The 14355-nt window shown below is 41.0% G+C and overlaps 1 protein-coding gene across 4 annotated transcripts in view; it reads left to right on the top strand.

The window, feature by feature from the left end:
• The first annotated feature begins 248 nt into the window (after positions 1-248).
• The window catches only part of ttc3 (tetratricopeptide repeat domain 3), a 177868-nt gene continuing 163761 nt past the window's right edge, over positions 249-14355 (top strand). Inside the window, exons 1-2 of one of the 4 annotated variants that reach the window (XR_012098877.1) lie at positions 249-346; positions 8627-8691. Coding sequence is in view for 3 of the 4 variants with exons in the window: in XM_073044994.1 (XP_072901095.1) it covers positions 8638-8691 (54 nt within the window). In the remaining variant the exon portion in view is untranslated. The remainder of the gene's footprint in view (positions 347-8626; positions 8692-14355) is intronic. The other 3 variants (XM_073044994.1, XM_073044993.1, XM_073044992.1) reach the window with 3 other exon arrangements.

Below are 14355 nucleotides of genomic sequence, written 5' to 3'. Positions count from 1 at the left end.
ACGGAACTGCCGAACAGGATCCTATGGTGTCCGTCCATGGATTGAAGATGGCTGACTGACAGAAGTCAGAGAGTGGGGATTTAGGGGTACTTTTCAGGATTGATGCCAGAGACTAGTGGGGAGCCGCAGGGGTCAGTGTCAGGACGGGGGCCCCGGGGGGAGGGGGCAACTCTGCCGGTCGGAGCAAACTACCTCAACATTCCATCTCGTCCGGGAAGTGGGCATGTGACGTCAACCGGAGGGTGCGAACCGAAACTCATGTAGTTGAGGTCGGAAGTGACGTAAGTGCTCACGCAGTCGACGTGACAGAGACCGTTGGCGATTGTGACAGCGGACGCGGGAGGAGGTGAGTGACCTTCGGCGCCGGGCGGCGGGGAAGGGGCTCCGGGTAGCACCTCCGCCAGCCGCTTGGCGAGCGCGATCCTCCGTCTTGCTCCTCAGAGGAAGCATCCTTCTCCCCCCCCCACCACAATCCCGGGTCCCCTTGGACGGCGCACCCGAGGATGTGGCGCAGTTGTTGCCACCGTTCTGAAGGAGATGCTTCACTTCACTCCTTTCCCTGTTCGCCACCCCTCACCTACCTGCCTCACTGAAGGAGCCCTCCGACTGAGCCGACACTGTGAAAGGTGTCCTCAGTCGGAGAGCAGTTTTCATGATACTTCGAGGAAGGGATCCTTGTCACACGTTTCTGAACCTTGGAAAATATATGGAATAAGATGCTGTTTATTCAGCTGTGTTTATATCTGCCTTGTAGACCTGTTTTTTGTCTGACACGTCAGTCATATGGTCAGAGTTTCTACCTTTACCATCTGCTCAGGCGGTGAGTTCTAGCCCCCTTAACATCTGTAGAAAGGATTTTCTCCCTGTAATCTTTCTGCCAGTTACTTTAACTGTGTGCTTCCTGGCTTGTTCTCTGCTACATGAAATACATTCTTCCTTTCTATTCTGTCAAGACATCTTCATAATTTTATATGCGCCTGTTACTCACCACAGCTTTCTCTCAATGAAAAAAATTATCTTTTTTTAATTTTAACGCTGGTATACATGCACTAGTTGGAAAAAATTGCCTTGCTCTCCCCATCTCCAGATGATCCATTGGATAATAACTTGTTTCTTGACAAGCTGTGTGCTGCCATCCAGGTTAATGAATATATTTTATTACATTTTTAATTTTAACACAATAAATTGTGGAAATACTTTTTGAAAGTTAGGAAAATAGTATGATTACATAACCAATATATTTATTGGTCTAGATGGGTATCTAGTCAATGCTCATCCTGACTTTGTCCATGCACACAAAATTTTGATGGCTACAGATTTAATGATAGTTGGGCAGATTGTAACTAATTTTTATATATTCATATTTTGGCAAGGGTGTCACTATGATGGTTACATTGGTTGTCCATATCTAATTTAGCTTGAGAAAATCACTTAGAACGATGACAGTGCTGGTAAAGCTACTTCCGTAGTGCTGTCGGTTAAGGAGAACCAAGATCTGGACTCTTCCATCTGACTAATAAATTGCTTTGGGTCACAAGTTATATGCTTCAAAGTCAATAATTTGTTCAGGTGTGTTTCTTGGTTTATTGTCAAATCTGTTCGTGAGGCTGAGAAAGAGGCTGCGATGGATCAGACACTGGTTTGTCATTTTATGCACTATAGTCCTATTGCCCTAGATGTTTGAAGGTGAACTGCAGCTGAGTTCATCTTTATAAATGCCCCATGTTAGCCTAGCTGATAAATTTTTGAGAATGTCAGCCTAGTAGTGTGTTCTTGCTCAATCACTTGTTTCACATTCAAGTGTCATCTAGACTGTTTTGATTAGATGCTGGAAATTACAACACACCTGTATAAAACTCCCAGCTGCCTAATTTTCAGCAGTAGATTATCTGCACTAATATTGGTGGTCTGCTGCAATTTGTAGATTGATTTGTGTGTACCTTGCACCTAGGTCTATTTAATTGGCTGACATCCTGAAGGGGTTTATGTAGCTGTAAATAATCTGGAATTTTGGGGGAAAGACACTGACACGTTGACCATTGAAACTACCAGATTGTTCTACAAAAATAAACCATCTGGTTCGCAAGTGTCTCTGTCCATCAAAATGTCTAGCCACCTACCAATACTGAGTTCTCCATCCCAAATTGACCAGTCACAGAACAATACCATATCTTAAGGGGCTGGATCTCCAGCCACACGTGACTCTCCTCCTCATATACTCTAATAGCTTTTCCACTCTCTCTTAGGCAAGAGCATGATGAAATGTTCTCCACTTGTCTGGATTCAGGGAAAACTGGCATCAACCATATTAAGCATTGTATCCTTCCATTAATGAGGCCAAGTAGCTACAGTGTGCCCCATCCATTTTTTAAAAAAATGGCATTTATGTGCCCGGGCTACTTCAGTTAAACCTTCCAAACCCATGATTTCTATCATCAAGAAAGGCAAGGGCAACAGTTGATTGGTGCACAGCCACATTCAGAGTCCCCTCCAAGTTGCACACCATCTTGACTTACAGATATATTGCCACTTGTTCATTGTGGATTTGTCAAAATCTTAAAACTTCCTCTGCAACAGCACTGTGGGAGTACCCTGATCTGAAGGATAGTTATGTCAAGATTCTGAAAATTAATTTTTAAAATTGGATATTTTTAGTTGAATGACTCATGATTAATATTACTGTTTGGCCATAGCAATTATGAATGACTTCAAGAATTTCACCGTGACCTTTAATTATTTCCCTCTTTACTTACACAGTGAAGAGAACATTAATTTAAAATCAAGCTTTTAACAGTATGAACAATTTCTTATAATATCAGTCATCTGTGGAGAAAGAACAGATTCTATCCTACTATAAATAAACATAAATTAGAATACAAGCACGCCACTTGCCATGCAATGTTGTAATGTCATAGCACTATGATTGCATCACATCATTTGTGTCTAAAGGAATAATTCTTCAAGGAGCTAGAATCAACTCATTGTCAATAATCATCTTGTATACTTGTTACTTCTAAGCCTGAGGTGCACTGATCTTGCACTTGTTTGTCATTCAGAATATTCTGGATTCTTTTCTTTAACATTTGGCTATGTCTCTTGCACTGGTGTTCTCTGTGTAAAATCAGTATTGAGTATCAGCCAACTGCAAACTTTTGCCGCTCACTTGACACTTTCCAGCTTTCACACCTGCATTTTGGACTATTACCATTCAAATAGGTTGGTGGTGCTGTGGATAGTGTAGAGGATTGTTGAAGATTGTAGAGAGACATTGTTAGGATGCAGAAGTGAGCTGAGAAGTGGTAGATGGAGTTTAACCCGGAGAAGTGTGAGGTGGTACACTTTGGAAGGACAAACTCCAAGGCAGAGTACAAAGTAAATGGCAGGATACTTGGTAATGTGGAGGAGCAGAGGGATCTGGGGGTACATGTCCACAGATCCCTGAAAGTTGCCTCACAGGTAGATTGGGTAGTTAAGAAAGCTTATGGGGTGCTAGATTTCATAAGTCGAGGGATAGAGTTTAAGAGTCCCGAGGTAATGATGCACCTCTATAAAACTCTGGTTAGGTCACATTAGGAGTACTGTGTCCAGTTCTGGTCGCCTCACCATAGGAACGATGTGGAAGCATTGGAAATGGTACAGAGGAGATTTACCAAGAGATGTAGCGAGCTAGGGCTTTACTCTTTGGAGAGAAGGAGGATGAGAGGAGACATGATAGAGGTGTACAAGATATTAAGAGGAACAGATAGAGTGGACAGCCAGCGCCTCTTCCCCAAGGCACCACTGCTCAATACAAGAGGACATGGCTTTAAGGTAGGGGGTGGGAAGTTCAAGGGTGATATTAGAGGAAGGTTTTTTACTCAGAGAGTGGTTGGTGCGTGGAATGCACTGCCCGAGTCAGTGGTGGAGGCAGATACACTAGTGAAATTTAAGAGACTACTAGACAGGTATATGGAAGAATTTAAGGTCGGGGGGGTTAGATGGGGGGGGGCAGGGTTTAAGGGTCAGCACTACATTGTGGGCCGAAGGGCCTGTACTGTGCTGTACTATTCTATGTTCTATGTTAAAATAGGCTTCCTCATTTTAAAAGGATATAATTTGATGAATTTGTTGCATCACAATTGTAGTTAAAATTATTATTTCTGATTGTACCATCAAAATTTGTTCTTCATCTAATTCACCAAGATTTCACAATCAAGAGTGTTAGTATTATCTGCAAATAAATTCTTTTGATCTAATTTCAATTCCTGTCACTAATCATAGAACATAGAGAACCTACAGCACAATACAGGCCCTTCGGCACACAAAGCTGTGCCAAACATGTCCTTACGTTAGAAATTACCTGCGGTAACCCATAGCCCTCTATTTTTCTAAGCTCCATGTACCTATCCAGGAGTCTTTTAAAAAACCCTATCGGATCTGCCTCCACCACCATCGCTGACAGCCTATTCCACGCACTCACCACTCTTTGCATTAAAAAAAACTTACCCCTGACACCTCCTCTGTACCTTCTTCCAAGCACCTTAAAACTGTGTCCTCTAGTGCTAGCCGTTTCAGACCTGGGAAAAAGCCTCTGACTATCCACACTATCAATGCCTCTCATCATCTTATACACCTCTGTCAGGTCACCTCTCATCCTCCGTCGCTCCAAGGGGGAAATGCCGAGTTCACTCTATCTATTCTCATAAGGCATGCTCCCCAATCCAGGCAGCATCCTTGTAAATCTCCTCTGCATCCTTTCTATGCTTTCCACATCTTTTCTGTAGTGGGGCGACCAGAACTGAGAACAGTACTCCAAATGGGGTCTGAACACCATCCTACTGCAAATAGTTGCAGCATTACCACTTGGCTCCTAAGCTTAATCCCACGATTGATGAAGGCCAATGTACCATATGCCTTCTTAACTACAGAGTCAACCTGCGCAGCAGCTTTGAGTGTCCTATAGACTCAGACCCCAAGATCCCTCTGATACTCCACACTGCCAAGAGTCTTATGATTAATACTATATTCTGCCATCATTTGACCTACCAAATTGAAACACCTCACACTTAGCTAGGTTGAACTCCATCTGCCACTTCTCAGCCCAGTTTTGCATCCTATCAATGGGACCTCTGACAGCCCTCCACACTATCCACAACACTCCCAACTTTTGTGTCATCAGCAAATTTACTAACCTATTCCTCCACACCCTCCACTTCCTCATCCACGTCATTTATAAAAATCACAAAAAGGGGTCCCAGAACAGATCACTGACCTCCATGCAGAATATGACCCGTCTACAACCACTCTTTGCCTTCTGTAGGCAAGCCAGTTCTGGATCCACAAAGCAATGTCCCCTTGGATCCCATGCCTCTTTACTTTCTCAATAAGTCTTGCATGAGGTACCTTATCAAATGCCTTGCTGAAATCCATATACACTACATGGTCTGGGTTTTCCTTAATCCTGTCCACCAAGGTCTTCTCATGGTCCCTTCTGGCTCTCCTAATTTTGTTCTTAAGCTCCTTCCTGTTAGCCTTATAATCTTACAGATCTCTATCATTACCTAGTTTTTTTGAACCTTTTGTAAGTTTTTCTTTTCTTCTTGACTAGATTTACAACAGCCTTTGTAGACCACAGTTCCTGTACTCTACCGTCCTTTCCGTCTCATCGCAATGTACCTATGTAGAATTCCACGCAAATATTCCCTGAACATTTGCCACATTTCTTCCATACATTTCTCTGAGAACATCTGTTCCCAATTTATGCTTCCAAGTTCCTACCTGATAGCCTCATATTTCCCCTTACTCCAATTAGGCGCTTTCCTAATTTGTCTGTTCTTATCCCTCGCCAGTGCTATGGTAAAGGAGATAGAATTGTAATCACTATCTCCAAAATGCTCTCCCACTGAGAGACCTGACACCTGACCATGTTCATTTTCCAATACCAGATCAAGTACAGCCTCTCCTCTTGTAGGCTATCTACATATTGGGTCAAGAAACCTTCCTGAACACACTTAACAAACTCCATGGCATCTAAACCCCTTGCTCTAGGGAGATGCCAATTGGTATTTGGGAATTTAAAATCTCCCACCACGACAACCCTGTTGTTATTACACCTTTCCAGAATCTGTCTCCCTATCTGCTCCTCGATGTCCCTGTTACTATTTGGTGGTCTATAAAGAACGCCCATTAGAGTTATTGACCCCTTCCTGTTTCTGATTTCCACCCACAGAGACTCTGTAGACAATCCCTCCATGACTTCCTCCTTTTCTGCAGCTGTGACACTATCTCTGATCAACACTGCCACTCCCCCTCCTCTTTTGTCTCCCTCCCGGTGTTTTCTGAAACATCTAAAGCCTGGGACTCGAAGTAATCATTCCTGCCCCTGAGCCATCCAAGTCTCTGTAATGGCCACAACATCATAGCTCCAAGTACTGATCCACGCTCTAAGCTCATCCACTTCCTTCATAATACTCCTTGCATTAAAATAGACACGTCTAAAACCATCAGTCTGAGCGCACCCCGTCTCTATCATCTGCCTATCCTCCCTCTCGCCCTGTCCCCAAGCTTTCTCTATTTGTGAGCCAACTGCCTCTTCCTCCATCTCTTCAGTTCGGTTCCCACCCCCCAGCAATCCTAGTTTAAACTCTCCCCAACAGCCTTAGCAAACCTCCCCACCATTGGTCCCTCTGGGATTCAAGTGCAACCTGTCCCTTTTTGTACAGATCACACCTGCCCCAAAAGAATCCCAATGATCCAGAAATCTGAATCCCTGCCCCCGTTCCAATCCCTCAGCCACGTGTTTATCCTCCACCTCATTCTATTCCTATACTCTATTCATATCTGAAGACAGGTGAAAAAGTATTGAGAATCAGCGTAGAAACCCATCTGTCAGGTTAAAAACCCATTGTATATTATACAATCATTGCCTGGTCATTTATAAGTTCAAAATATGTTCAGTGGCCTGATATACCTGGTCGTTAATGTAAATATTGATTCAGCAATGATGTGACAAGAACTCCGTGTAAACACGTCAAGACGTTCAATTGTTGTTCAGACTAAACATCAGATGGGGAAGAAATGTGATCTTACTGACTTTAACTGTGAATGATGGTGATGCCAGATGGGATGGTTTAAGTATCTCAAAACTGCTACTCTAGGATTTTTACACACAACAGTCTCTAAATTTTACAGAGAATAAAAAACAAAATAAAACATCCAGTGATTGGCAATTCTGTGGGTGAAAATGCCTTGTTAATGAGAGAGGTCAGAGAAGAATAAGCATACTGGTTCAGGCTGACACAGAACTGACAGTAACTCAATCACACATCATAACAGTGGTGTGCAGAAGAGCATCTCTAAACGCACAACACATCAAACCATGAAGTGGATGGGCTACAGAAACAGAAAAGCATGAACCTACACTCAGTGGCCACTTTATTAGGTAGAAGACTCTGACTGGGCCACTGAAGGAATTTTCTTCATTTAAACCAATTTATGTTTGCTCTGACAGTGTGCTTTGGGTCATTGTCCTACTAAAAGACAAACTTCTTCCCCAGTTTAATATTTCTGACAGAGGCTGGCACATTTTTATTCAGGATCTCTCTGTATTTAGCAGCATTTATCTTCTCATTAATTCTGACCAGATTTCCAGTCCCCATAACATCCCCACAGCATGATGCTACCTCCACCATACTTTGCATCAGGAATGGTGTTAACTGGCTGATGTGCTGTATGAGATTTATGTCACATGTACTGCTTAGTGTTGAGGCCAAGAGGTTCCACTTTGGGCTTACCTGACCACAAGACCTTCTTCCGCTTCTTTACAGTATCTAAGTGACGCTTTGAAAGTTTTTACAGGTAGAGATATGTTTTTTTTAGCCAGGGCTTCTTCCTTGCAACTCTTCCATAAATACCGTACCCTTTTTGTGCAAAGCCTTAGAGATTGTGCAGCCATGAATTTGATCTCCAGTTGCAGCCACTGATTCCGCACCTTACTCAGAGCGACTTTAGGTGTCACGTTAGCCTCTCGTACAAGTGCCATTCTTCTCCAGTGACTATGTTTAGAGAGTGGCCTGACCTAGGCAGTAGGGCTGTAGCTTCATATTTTTCCACTGCACTTTTTCATAATGGACTGCACTGAGCTCCAAGGCACATTCAGTGCCTTTGAGATGGTCTTGAATGGTTCCCAAAATTTGTGATTCTCTAATATTGCCCTGACTTGAATGGTTTTCATCTTCATTTTGGTTTGGTCTGTTGAAAACCTACCGTACTGTTAGCCCGTAGAGAGAGAGAAAAGAGGGTATATATCCTTCTAAATTTATTGAAAACAGGTGATTCTTCAATTTTCTACTTTAACAAATCGGGTGGTTTTAGTAAGGTATTGTACAGTATTGCACCTGAGGAAAGTTAGCATAATAACTACAAAAGGATTAATACTTTTTCAGCCTCACAATTTGGGTTTTTAATTTTTAGTGAATTGTTGACAAGTTTTGGAATTTTTCTTTTGATTTGACATACATGATGTTTTGTAGATTAGTTCAAAGAACCCTACTTCAATATACTTTTAATTTAGAAATTGAGACAGTAAAATGTGAAAATAGTTGTGGCAGCTGAATACTTTTTCAAGGCACTGCAAATGTTTTTTCAGGGTCGACAGTCATGGATGATTCTAGTTCAGACTCGGATGATGTCAAGCTGATCACCACCTTTACGGTACGTTCTCAGGAAACCTGAATGGAGAAATCCACTTTCAGATATGTAAAAGTATTGGTGGCTTTCTTAAATAACATAAATCGTGACTAAGCAAACAGTTGCAGATTTTGTAAGCTTCGAGAAACTTGTGGAAATCCAGAACAGGTCAAAAGGCAGATGTCAACTTTGTGCAAATCCATCATAACTATTGTTTGATCAGTTATCACCTGTTATTTATGGTCAGGTGTCAGATCTCTCAGTGGGAGTGCATTTTGGAGATAGTGATCATAATTCTATCTCCTTTACAATAGCATTGGAGAGAGATAGGAACAGACAAATTAGAAAAGCGTTTAATTGGAGTAAGGGGAATTATGAGGCTATCAGGCAGGAATTTGGAAGCTTAAATTGGAAAGAAATGTTCTCAGGGAAAAGTACAGAAGAACTGTGGCAAATGTTTAGGGGATATTTATGTGGAGTTCTGCATAGGTACATTCCAATGAGACAGGGAAGTTATGGTAGGGTACAGGAACTGTGGTGTACAAAGGCTGTAATAAATCTAGTCAAGGAGAAAAAAAAGGCTTACAAAAGGTTCAGAGAGCTAGGTAATGTTAGAGATCTAGAAGATTATAAGGCTAACAGGAAGAAGCTTAAGAAGGAAATTAGGAGAGTCAGAAGGGGCCATGAGAAGGCCTTGGCAGGCAGGATGAAGGAAAACCCCAAGGCATTCTACAAGTATGTGAACAGCAGGAGGATAAGATGTGAAAGAATAGGACCTATCAAGTGTGACAGTGGGAAAGTGTGAATGGAACCAGAAGAAATAGCAGAATTACTTAATGAATACTTTAGTTCAGTATTCGCTATGGAAAAGGATCTTGGTGATTGTAGTGATGACTTGCAGCAGACTGAAAAGCTTGAGCATGTAGATATTAAGAAAGAAGAATGTGCTAGAGCTTTTGAAAAGTATCAAGTTGGATAAGTCGCTGGGACTGGATAAGATGTACCCCAGGTTACTCTGGGAGGCGAGAGAGAAGATTGCTGAGCTTCTGGCGATGATCTGTGCATCATCAAGGGAGATTCCGGAGGATTGGAGGGTTGCTGATGTTGTTCCTATATTCAAGAAAAGGAGTAGAGATAGCCCAGGAAATTATAGACCAGCGAGTCTTACTTCAGTGGTTGGTAAGTTGATGGAGAAGCTCCTGAGAGGCAGGATTTATGAACATTTGGAGAGGTATAATATGATTAGGAATAGTCAGCATGGCTTTGTCAAGGGCAGGTTGTGCCTTACGAGCCTGATTGAATTTTTTGAGGATGTAGCTAAACACATTGATGAAGGAAGAGCAGTAGATGTAGTGTATATGGATTTCAGCAAGGCATTTGATAGGTTACCCCATGCAAGGCTTACTGAGAAAGGAAGGAGGCATGGGATCCAAGGGGACATTTCTTTGTGGATCCAGAACTGGCTTGCCCACAGAAGGCAAATAGTGGTTGTAGACAGGTCATATTCTGCTGCATGGAGGTCAGTGACCCGTGATGTGCCTCAGGAATGTATTCTGGGACAGTTCCTCTTTATGATTTTTATAAATGACCTGGATGAGGAAGTGAAGGAATGGGTTAGTAAGTTTGCTAATGACACAAAGGTTGGAGGTGTAGATAATGTGGAGGGCTGTTAGAGGTTACAGCAGGACATTGATAGGATGCAAAACTGGGCTGAGAAGTGGCAGATGGAGTTCAACCCATATAAGTGTAAAGTGGTTCTTTTTGGTAGGTCAAATATGATGGCAGAATATAGTATTAATTGTAAGACTCTTGGCAGTGTGGAGGATCAGAGGGATCTTGAGGTCCAAGTCCATAGGATGCTCAAAGCAGCTGCACAGGTTGACTCTGTGGTTAAGAAGGCGTATGGTGTATTGGTCTTCATCAATCATGGAATTGAATTTAGGAGCCAAGAGGTAATGCTGCAGCTATATAGGACCCTGGTCAGACCCCACTTGGAGTACTGTGCTCAGTTCTGGTCGCCTCATTACAGGAAGGATGTGGAAGCAATACAAAGGGTGCAGGGGAGATTTACAAGGATGTTGCCTGGATTGGGGAGCATGCCTTATGAGAATAGGTTGAATGAACTTGGCTTTTTCTCCTTGGAACGACGGAGGATGAGAGGTGACCTGATAGAGGTGTATAAGATGATGAGAGGCATTGATAGTGTGGATAGTCAGAGGCTTTTTCCCAGGGCTGAAATAGTTGCCACAAGAGGACACAGGTTTAAGATGCTGGGGAGTAGGTACAGACGAGATGTCAGGGGTAAGTTTTTTACTCAGAGTGGTGAGTGCGTGGAATGGGCTGCCAGCAACGGTGGAGGCGGATACAATAGGGTCTTTTAAGAGACTTTTGTATAGGTACATGGAGCTTAGAAAAATAGAGGGCTATGGGTAAGCCTAGTAATTTCTGAGGCACAACTTTGTGGGCCGAAGGGCCTGTATCGTGCTGTAGGTTTTCTATGTTTCAGGGCCAGTGACCCAAAAAAGGTTGCACAATACGTCAAAACTCATCCTGAATAAAGAAATTAAAGGAAAGTTTTCCATTAAGTGGAAGGAAATAATTTTAGTTTTTGTTGTTGTTGATTGTCAAGCAGCTCTCATTAATAAATGAGCCAAATGTTTTCTGATCACATTAAATATGCCTATGTTTAACAATATAAATATGTAAGTTTTGGAAACCTGAAATGTAACAACATATGCAGAAAATTTGCAGCAGAACGAACAGGATCAGAAAGTAACGAAGCAGAGAGCACCTGGAGCGTTCTCATGCTTATTTCAGTGGCAAAAATGTTATTTCCTCAAGTGTTACTTATTGTCCTGAGAAATAAAACATACCTAAAATGCCATTCTTCTTTATGGATGCTGGCTAACCTGTTGTAGACTTACTATTTAATGTGGGTGACTTTACTATTTTACTTAACCCTGTATTTCTAAACATTTTTTTGTGGATACACGTTTCTGCCAACGGGCAATCAGATAATTGTTCCAAATCATTGCATACTGTCTCTGTAGCTATGAAAGTAATGCAGAGGAGATTTACCAGAATGCTGTCTGGGTTAAAGAACATGTCTTACTGGCAAAAGTTGAGAAAACTAGGGTTTTTCTCTTTGGAGCGAAGGAGGATGAGAAGTGTGATAGGAGACTGATAGATGTGTATAAGATTATAAGAGACATATATAAAGTGGACAGCCAGCACCTTTATCTCAGGGCAGCAATGGCTAATAGCAGAGGATATCCTTTTAAGGTAAGTGGAGAGAAGTTTAGTGGGGGGATGTCAGAGGTAGGTATTTTACACTGCCAGGGTTGGTGGTTGAGCCTGATACATTAGGGATATTTAAAAGACTCTTAAATAGGCACATGGATGAAAGGAAAATGGAAGTTGTGGGCTAAGTAGGAGCTTATATTGATCAATGAGTTAGTTTATATAAGGTGCACAACACTGTGTGCCGAAGGACATGTGCTGTACTGAAGGAAGTGTTTATTCATCATTTATGTAGTTGTTTCTTTAGCTTGTAGAGCAATAAAAAATGTTAACATCTGTCCGCTTTTGTGTGTGTGAGTGAATGTGTACAGTATATATGAATGTTAGTTTGCTCCACTTTTGCTTGTTAATATTAGCTGTGAATACTGCCACCAACTCTACACTGTGTTTTGGATATAATTGTTGTTTGTGTATCTCCAAAGTAATGACTGTTATTCCATCTTTTAATTTACAACCATCGCTAAGGTCTCTGTTGAGCTGGTCTTTGAAATGCAAGTAGGTTTTGCTTCCTTCACTAAGAAGGATAGATTCTTCTGATCATGTTAATTGTAAAATTAATGAAACCATTTCAAATGGATAAATATAGGCTGTGTTAATATAGATTACGTGATATAGGCTGTACTGAACCAACAAGTAGATTCTAAATAGACCTGTTTCTTGTTTGAATGTTACATTATGTGTACAGAGGACTGTGTGTTGTTCTGGTATGGAGTCTGATGGACAGCACCTAGTTTGAGTGTTTAGCTCCCAAAGTGGCAGGAACCTTTCTACCTGAAAGGAATCAGGGACTCATTTGGTAGCAGTCCTCTTAAATGGATCTTTTCTTGTTAGTATGTTGAGCATTTTACAAGGCAAATGTATCATTAAGCAGCCAGAAAAGGAAATGAATGTTTTGGAAGATAGGAGAGATTTAACAGACAAATATTTCTAGAAAATCAGACGATTTGAGGAATCTAGTTATAAGGAGAGGTGAGGCAAACTTGGATTGTTTTCTCTGAAGCATTAGAGGTTGAAGGGCAACAGACAGACAGACATACTTTATTGATCCCGAGGGAAAAACCTGATAGAGGTTAATAATGTTATGAAAGGCAGAGACAGGGCAGATAATCAGAGACTTTTCCTCAGGGTAGAAATGCCAAGTACTAGAGGAAATGGCTTTATGGTTAAAGTTTAAAGGAGATGTGCAGAATGAGTTTTCTTTTTTTCCAAAGTGTGGTGGGTACTTGGAACATGCTGCCGAGGTTCTGGTGGAAAGAGACATCACAGTCACATTTAAGAGGCAATAGATGAACACATGAACATGCAGGGAATGGAGAGATAATGGATCATGTGCAGGTTAGATGGGTTTAGATTAATTTGGCATTATGTTCACTGTGGACTCAATAGCTTCTTGGGTTGTAATGTTCTATGCTCTTAAAGCAAATACTTTTATGACTGTAAAAGTGGCTAGGAATAGTGATAAGAAGAAGCAACAGTATCTTTGAGAGAAAAAGAGGCAGAGAAGTCATGAGCTATGGGCCAGAATGCTTGCATAATTGTAGTAATTTAAGTAAGTTTATACACCACTTTACTTTGAAGTTTTTTGATCGTTATAATGACTGATGAGTACAGATGTACGACTAAATCTTTGGCTTTAAGAAAGAATTGAGAGGTTAACACTTTCATCTTAAAATAGCTGTAATGTTTTGAGAGAAAGATTAGGAATTGCTAGCAGAACTATCAAAGAGCTTTGAATGTTACCATGAATATTGACATAACAGCACTTTTTGCTGCAAGCACATTTAGAACTAATTTTACATTAAATGACTGTTATTCATTGAACATGAAACTTCTAGAAAAAGTACATAATTCCCAATTGGTCTCATTGGCATCAGTCATCTCATAATCTACAAAACTGAAGTAGAGAAAAGTAATCCTGAATCCAAAAAAACTGCCTACAAAGAAGAAAATACAAATTCCTATCGTGTGAATAGGTTACTACCTGTACAAGTCATATTAGTTTTATTGAGATAAATACTGTGATACTGTAATAAATACACTGATTAAACCTCTTTAAGGCTTTTTTAATTTGTCAATGATAATTTATTAAACTGGAAGGGAATGCCATGCATGTTTGTATTATTTAAGAATTAGTTTTCCTTATTAGTTAATTAGTTTAGTAAATGTGTCCAGAATACCAGGGTTAATCAGATTCATATTCCTTTCAAGTGTTTTAACAAGGAAGGCAATAGAGATAAGTAAACCAGTAATAAATAAATGTCTAATGAAATGTATGATTCCTGTAGTTGGTACAAAAGGTTGCCATTGGGATTGAAGCTATGAATGAATAGCTCTTGTTGAATGATTTATATTATAAGTCTAACCAGTGACAAAACTGTAACAACCTGT

Source organism: Hemitrygon akajei, chromosome 5 (assembly GCF_048418815.1).
Source record: "Hemitrygon akajei chromosome 5, sHemAka1.3, whole genome shotgun sequence".
Taxonomy (NCBI): Eukaryota; Metazoa; Chordata; class Chondrichthyes; order Myliobatiformes; family Dasyatidae; genus Hemitrygon; species Hemitrygon akajei.
The sequence above is the reverse complement of the archived record's forward strand: the minus strand, read 5'-3'. Positions and strand labels throughout refer to the sequence as shown.